This window comes from Vombatus ursinus, unplaced genomic scaffold (genome assembly GCF_900497805.2).
Source record: "Vombatus ursinus unplaced genomic scaffold, bare-nosed wombat genome assembly UNPS02014601.1, whole genome shotgun sequence".
Classification (NCBI taxonomy): Eukaryota; Metazoa; Chordata; class Mammalia; order Diprotodontia; family Vombatidae; genus Vombatus; species Vombatus ursinus.
This window is the reverse complement of record NW_020954379.1, coordinates 6,541-15,133: the sequence shown is the minus strand read 5'-3', so window position 1 is coordinate 15,133 and position 8,593 is coordinate 6,541. Positions and strand designations below refer to the sequence as shown.

The following is an 8,593-nucleotide window of genomic DNA, read 5'->3' as shown; positions in this document are numbered from 1 at the left end:
AGAGATTAACTGATAGTTCCAGAACTTTCTGTTGCCTCCTTGTTAGGATGTTATGATAGAGAACTGGTTAACTTTAGAGAACTGATTAACTTTTCCTTCCTAAAGTCTTGTTCAATGAAGTCTTTATATTGTTTGTTTCTATCCAGCAACTACCACAAGCAGAGTCCCTTCTGCATTTATATGGCTACTGCTCTTGCTTTTAGCTGATCCCTTGGGTCTTCTTTGGTGGGGACAGTGGCAAGAGGTGGATCCAGACATGGGGATCACAAAGGAAAGGTGAAGAGTGAGAGATGAGAAGAGACAAAAAAGCCAGTTACTGCTGGCCCACCTTCTCTCCCCCCACTCTTTGCACTGCATCATCACAGATGATGTGACACCAAAATAACCCAGTCCTTTTTCTTGGAACCCCACTATCTTGGAAAGTCACCAGGCTTATCAATTTCACATCTTTGCTCAAGTATCCAATCTTCCTTCTCAACTGACCACTAATACTTTGAGACTTAGGGAACAGGGATTATGAGGACAGAGCATGATGTGTGTATTTAGGTATAAGAGAATGGGGGCTAGGACTCACCAGCCAGTGAACAATGATTTGAAATTGATGCATCTTTAGAAGCATTTTCAGGACAGGAAAGCTGTCATTTTCATAAAGGAATATAGTCTGTACTAACCTTTTCATTGATAAAAGCACCATGAGCATATTTGTGATTGTATTGTCTTGATGGTATAGAGGAGCTGCTATAGCTGATATGCTTGCCCATAACAGCTGGTACAGAAGTCAAGTCAGCAAGCCCAATTTGCAAGCATTTCTTAAGGAATTACAATGGGCCAGACACTATACTAAAGGCTGAGAATACCAGTACAAGTAGAAAAAAAAAGCCCCCAGTATCAAGGAGCTTATATCGTAATGGGGGAAGACTAACTGTAGACCTGTCTTATTGAGTGATAAAAACAAAACAAAACAAAACAGGGAAACTATCATCTTAATACTAAATGGCATTCAGGAAAGACACCTATAACACACTGAATTAAGATTTGGGAAACTGAGTCAAGAAACCTAGACTCTGCCCAGTTCTGTCATTTCCTTTGAGAGTCTGAGTAAGTCAAGGGTCCTAAATTTAGAGTGGTAATGGAATTTATGGATTATCTACGAGTCCTTTTATCTTATATCTTCTTATAAGTCCAATGTTCTCATTTTACAGGGGGTAGGAATTAGAGGAAAAGAAATGCAAGTGACTTGCCCAAGGTCAGAAGACAGTAAATTGTCAGTTAACTACCCTGTTTCTCAAGTATCTTGAGCTTCAAAATGAGAACAATAATATATGTCCTATCTATATCTTAGTATTGTCATTCTGACCAAATAAAACAACATCATGAAGTAGTTTTTCAATAGTATTATCTCTCTTTCTTTCTCTTTGCCTCTATTTATTCTATCATCTTCATTTGCAAAGGTCCCATATTTATTTTCATTATTCTTATGATTGAGTAATAATTTCTAACTGATGTTACATAGTATGTTAAGGTTTGTGAATCATTTTTCATTCATTTTCTTATTGGAGTTTCATAACACCCTCCTGTGGAAGGCATCTCTGATATTTATCCCTATTTTGCAGATGGGAACACTGAGATTCATAAAGGCAAAGTAAGAGACTCACCAATGTTCCCCTAACTAGTTAAATACAGAAGTGAGCATCAAATTCAGATTTCTCTAGACTCCAAACCCAGGAATCTAGCTGTTATTTCATGCTTCCTCCTTTACGGCTGTTTTATTAGTCATAAGCCCATAATATTTTAAATATCCTTACATGAGTCAGTCAATTAAGAAACACTAAGCACCTGGTATGTGCCAGGCACTGTGTGCTAAGTGCTGGGACTGCACAGAAAGGCAAAAAGAGTACTTGCCTTCTGGAAGCTCAGACACTAATGGCGGAGGCAACATGCAAACAATTATGTATAAACATGATATACAGAGGGTGAGCTGGAGGTAATCTCAGAGGGAGATGGCCTCTTTCTCTGTGTCTGTCTCTCTCTCTATTCATACTTGTGGTTTCTTTGCCATAGGGAGTTCATGATGAAGTATTTCCTTTATGAAGGAAGAGCAATCCATCTTCAAATAATCTTAGAGAGTGAGATTTGATTGGGACACAAAAGGTAAGTAACTTATATAGAGTCTACACAGAAGAAGGACTAAATTGAAACTCTCTTATTGGAAGGCCAGCTCTTTGTCCACATCCTCATCTCCTACCAATGATGGAAATTGGGACTAAAATTCTGGGTCTGTAGATTCTGTCATATGAGATTTTGCCTTATTTCTTTAGGGCCCAGAACATTCTCACAACTTCCCAATCATGTCTACATTATGACCCCTCATGAGTACCTTACCCCTCTGTTTTCACCACCACCTCTATGTGTGTTTTCTCCATTATAATCTCCTTGAGAAAAGGGACTGTTTTGTTTGTATTTGTGTTCCTCAAAGCTTCACATAATGTATGGCACATAGTAGGTTCTTAATAAATGTTCTATCTATCTATCTGTCTGTCTGTCTATCTGTCTATATACAAGGTATTATTATTGCTAATTATTCCAAATTTCTGTCTTTTTATCCCCAGCATCTAGCCCAGCTCCTGGTACATGAGAGGTGCTTAAGATATTCCAGTTGATTGATCAGGTGACAATATCCTAAGTTCCTCAGCACTATGCTCAAAATCACTCTTTTCCATTTATAGCAGCCTAGAATTTTTATTCATGGATTTAGAACTCTAAGTCCATCAGAGGTCACCTAGTCTTACTTACTCCCTCATACTACAGATGACAAATTCATCTCTGTCTATCTGTCTCTCTCTCTCTTTTTGTAGGAGGGAGGTCTGAATCTTGGAACATATTCCCCTGACAGAAACAATAGAGTTGAATTTCAAAGAATATTTTTAGATACAAATTTCCAACCTTCAAATCTCATGAGAAGCAATAACTGCATTTCTGTTCTTAATGTTTGTGAGTCCTTTCAGTTTCCTTTAGATCAGGAATTGCTTTCAATGAGGTCTTCTTTCAGATTTTGAAAATGCTCATTTCATACTGGCATTTGGTGGAGTACTGGAAAGAAATAAAGCACTGGAATAGTAGTCTGAAGCATTGGGTTTTAATCTCTACCTAACCTAACCTGTGTGACCTTGGACGTGTTATTCCCCTTTTGATATCCCCTTTGTCAAATTAAAGTGGTAAATTAATGAGCTCAAGTTTCTTCTAGCTCTGACATTCTTTAGTTCTGTGAATATTTCTTCTTTTGGCATTGATAGGCTTTCTAAAAAACAAAAGCCTGAGCTTAAGGCTAAGAAGACCTGAATTTAAGTCCTATCTTTGACACATACAGGGAGTATGATTCAGAGCAAATCAATATTCCAGGCAACTCTGAAAGACTAAAAGTGGAAGAGAAGGCAGCAGACTGTGTTAGTAGAGGCAGTTTTTTTTGTACCCACCAGTTTCCTATATTAATAAAAAAAAAATCCCTTAAAAATCAGCACTTTTGCCACAGACAGAGGATGATTCAGGGCCAGTAGTATGTTGGGCATTATGATCTTGCATTAGGTTTCTGCACTACTGTGCCCTTTAATATATCTTTGTTCCATATGAAAACTGAGCTCGTGAAGGAAGTGGCTACACAGCATTGTGGACAAATGATCAGGACATTTTTAAAAAATTTCAGAAAGCATAATGATGAATGGCAAAATTGTCTCTTAATTTTAGGTCATAATCACAAAAATTGGGGGTTTCAAGACTTCAAGAAGTCAATCTTCTTTCATTGTTGAAAAGGGAGGAGTTCCTAGACTTAGAAAGATGAGAAGGTTCTAAGCAATTATTACATGGAGTACACTAATGGACTAGAAAGATCTCCATTAAATTCTAGATAAAGGATAAGGATTTTTGGTTAGATTCCATCCCTTCTCCCAGTGGTTTTTGTCCAATGGTCAATTACTTATATCGTTAATACATTTTTTCTTACATTAAATGTGTCCTCTTGATATAATTTAAGCCCATTCCCACTACTCTTTGGTTTACAGGAAAAATAAAAAATTGTGCCTTCTTTAAACTAACTATTTGCTAGGAGAGAGTTTGTATAGAAGCTCTATCTACATGATGTCAGGACAGGTCATTGAAATGTGAACATTTCATGTATAATGGGGTCCATTATGCAATAGCTTTATCTTATGCTTAATTAATATCATGTCAGACACTGATCACATAACCAAGAAAAAACAAGAAAAAAAGGAAAACTATTCAACCTGAGCCAAAATGACCTAAGAAAATCCTTGGGGGTAAAATTGGATTTGGTAATTTAGATCACATTTGCAATTACTTCAGAGTGAATGTTGATAAATTATAATTTAAAGACTCCTTTCTGTTATGCAGATTGTTTAGAGACAATGTAAATTTCTGTCACTCCAAGGGACAATTGCCTTGAAGAAAGATAAATGTTTTAAAAGAACTTGTCCAACTGTGGTGAAATGAGAAGAACCTGAAAAAAAAGGACTGGTCCCACCTGGGTAGGGATGATAATAGAAATGCTTGAGTAGAATTCTATGTTGAAATTACATTTTATCTATATATTGAATTGAGAAGAAGGAAGGGAACAATATTGATGAAGAGTGTTTAAATGACCCTGGAAATCATGATAGCAGTCAGAGATTAAATGACTTGCCCAAGTCATATGTGTAAGTGTGTCATGCTAAATTTGAACTTAATTATTACTAACTCTAGGTCCAAAACTTTATGCACTGTACCACCTAACTACTTAACAAGTCTCTTTATTTGATTGTCTTGGATTCTGTTTCTGATCCTGGTTCTTACCCAGTTTCCATTACAGATACAGCACTACTTTCCAGTCATGCACCTCCACTATCTATATCCTTGGTACCATTTTTGTTTGTGGCCTGTAAATAGTTCAGAGAATTCCCAATCATGGTCACCCCTCACACTTCAGACTCAGATAAATGAATTACAGATTTGAAACTTACTTGGTCTCAACTCATGACTGGGACAGTAAGGGGAACTTTCAACAAAAGCGCTGAAGGTACTATAAAATGTCAGATGAAAAAGAGCATGATTTCCCTGAAGGAAGATTTTGTGTGTGTGTGTGTGTGTGTGTGTGTGTGTGTGTGATTTAACTCTGCAGGGAGAATGAATTCATTGAGAGGAGATGTCACTAACCAAATCATGTCTCTCTATTTGGGGTCTGTGGTATAATACAGTAAGATGATTTTGTTAAAATTGGATTTTGGAATATCAAAGTATTTTTAATTTGCCTCATTTTGATTCAGATCTTTGTTTTTTTTTTCTTTAGTGAGCAAAACAATCTATTCTTCGTTGCATTTTGTGGGCATACCCTGACACAAGAAAACCTGACCACCTACTCACATGGCATCAAGCAATCATTCATCAGTGACTGAGTTCACCTTACAAAGTTTCTCTGAAAATCCTCAGGTTAAGATAATCATCTTCAGCCTCTTCTTAGGACTTTTCATAGTGGCTTTCACAGGTAACTCCCTCATTGTCATTGTGATCAGTCTAAATTCTGGCCTCCATACTCCCATGTACTTTTTCCTTATAAATTTGGCCTTGATGGATGTTCTCTCTGCCTCCACTGTGGTCCCCAAGTTGCTGCAGAACCTAATGACCAAGAACACCATTTCCTATGGTGGATGCATAGCTCAGATCTATTTCCTAACTTGGTGTTTGGGGGCAGAGCTCTTGCTTTTCACAGCCATGGCCTATGATCGGTATGTAGCCATCTGCCAGCCCCTCCACTACAGCACTATTATGAGCAAGGCAGCTTGCTGCCTCATAACATCTGCAGTGTGGGCTATCAGTGGGACCAATATAACAATACATATCATATTGACTGTTCGCTTGTCTTTTTGTGGCCCCAATGTCATTGACCATTTCTTTTGTGAAATTCCTCCATTATTGCCTCTCTCCTGCTCCTCAACCTATATCAACAATGTAATGGTACTGGTGGCAGACATGTTCTTTGCTCTTTTCAATTTTCTGCTCATTCTGGTGTCCTATGGTTTCATCATCTCCAGCATCTTGAAGATCCGGACTAAGGAAGGGAAAAAGAGAGCATTTTCCACTTGTTCCTCCCACCTTATTGTGGTCACCATGTATTATTGCACTATGATTTATATCTACATTCTTCCTGGTTTGGGTCAGTCTCTGAAGGAAGGCAAAGTAGCCTCTGTGTTTTATGTTATACTGACTCCAGCCTTGAACCCTCTGATCTACTCCCTGAGAAACAACGATGTGAAAATAGCCCTCAAGAAATTATGTCCATTCTTAGGAAATAACTGGCCATTAGGCAAACTGACATAGCTCAGAACAATGGGATTAAGAGTATCTCTGAGAGAGAAAAGTGTACATAGATCACAGCTTTACTCATCATTTCTTCTGGTAGGTAATGCTCCTGAACTCAGGATGTATTCTTAGGTGAAACAGCTAACTCCATCGTTACTTTTTTTGTCTTGAAGACTTTTAATGAAGGAAAAGTCAGAAAATATATGAAAGAAACATTGGAAACGCCATACCATGTCAGATCCTTGGTTTAAACAGAATAGGATTTTTTTGCCAACACAAATTCCAGGAGCTAATTTATTTGAAGGAATGGTTGTGTATTCTCTCTGAAGTCAAATACTTATATGAGACTTATTGGAGTTTTTATTATGAACCTAATAGACTTCAGGTGCAGTGGAAAAGGCCTCAGTTAGGTCCCTTACACCACAAGAGGACTTCCTTTGATTTAACTGAGGAGTAAAGAAAAGGTCTCTCCTTGCTTTCTCTCCTCATGCAAAGGAAAGGGCTTCACCTAAGGCTGATAGTATTAGAGAACTTTGATGCCTGTGGCAATGGAAAAGGCATAAAGAAAGACTAGCAGTATGGACAGTTTCTCAACTTGATTCCATCTGCAGAGTAAGGGAGAGCTAGAACTCAACTCCTGAGGCCTCAACAACAAAAAGGAATGATCAAACAGAAAAAAAAAAAGACTTTTCTTATTTGGAGAGTTATCTAAGTACCAACTCAGAAGATGAAAATAACTCCAAAAAAAGTACTTATAATCAGAACCTCAAAGAAAAAGTATTTGCACACAACGATTAGGATTTTTCATAAAAATGCATTTTTAAAAATTATGTAAGAAGGAAAACTATATAAGGGAAAGGAATATGCATTTATGTGGTGGCTACCATGTGCCAGGCATCATGCTAAGCAATTTTTCCAAATATTATATCACTTTATATACTCAACAGCCTGAAATATAGGTGCTATAATTAACCACATTTTGCAGTTGAGGAAACAGAGACAAATAAGTGTTTGAGGCCAAATTTCAACTCAAGGCTTTCTGATTCCAAACCTAGGGCTCTAGGAGGAGAAAATTGCAAATAAAGTCCCATAGTTTAACAGAAGAGGTATAAAACCCTACTGTAGTAAAAATTCACTAAAAAATCATAATGGATCAAATTAATGATTCTGAAAGTCAACAAGAATTCTTAAAATAAAGTCAAAAGAATGGAATCTAAGAAACTGTAAGATATTTGATATAAAAAATAATTCACAGAGAAAATAGATCAATGTGAAATAATGGAAGACTTATTATATGATGATGCCTAAGAAGTAGTTCATGGGTCACAAAACTCCCTGCCGTTTATAGTTTTTCTCAAAGAAAACTAATTGAAGATCAGCCCTCAATTGTGGGTGGGGGTAGAGATTTTTTTTTCACTCACAGTGACAATGTGAGTTTTGGGATTTTCAAAAATGTGGACCTTATTTTATAAATCTACCTTATGTTTCTTGAGCCAAGCTACAACAGGATGACTTGAACTTCATAACCACAAAGAAAAAAGAACTTGGATATCATTTTTCAAGAAATCATTAAAGAAAATATCCAGACATATAAGAATAAGAGGGAAAACTGAAAATAGAAAGAATATAATGATGACCTCCTAAAAGAAATTCCAAAAAAAAACAACTTGATGTGTTATTGACAGTACTCAGAGCATCCAGAAAAAAGAAAAATATGTAAGTAATCAGAAAGAAAGAATTAAAATATTGAAGAACCACAGTCAAGATTGAACAAGATTTGGCAGCTATCACTTCAAAGAAAGGGAGAACATGGAGTGAAATATTCTATGAAGCAAAATACAAAGGTCCATAACCAAAAATATCTTACCCGGTAAAACTGAGTATTATATCCCATGAATAAAAATGGACTTTGAATGAAATAGATTTTCAAATATTCTTGATAAAAATGGAATTGAAAAAACAGCTTTGAAATTAATATATAGATCTATTTATATTCTAATGGAGATAGAAGAGAATGTTAAAAGATTTCTTTTGGAACCCTATTATCACAGGGATCATTAAAGAGGTCAACTGAAACTAAGACTGGAAAATAGTATTGTTTTGAAGATGTAAGAAAAGAGGCAGTTGGAGAATGTACATTAAGGAGAGATAGGAGAAAAATGGCAGTTTTGTGAAGATATAATCAGCTTTTTTAATTAGGCATATATCCAAACAGACAAATGGAAGAAAGTGAATGTCCCTTGAATTA

The 8,593-nt window shown here is 36.4% G+C and overlaps 1 protein-coding gene across 1 annotated transcript; it reads left to right on the top strand.

Moving 5' to 3' along the window:
• The first annotated feature begins 5,409 nt into the window (after nt 1-5,409).
• LOC114042575 (olfactory receptor 13A1-like) lies at nt 5,410-6,363 on the top strand. The gene has a single exon (XM_027861257.1). It carries the CDS (start codon nt 5,410-5,412, stop codon nt 6,361-6,363), a length of 954 nt encoding a protein of 317 aa, XP_027717058.1.
• The last annotated feature ends 2,230 nt before the right edge of the window (nt 6,364-8,593 follow it).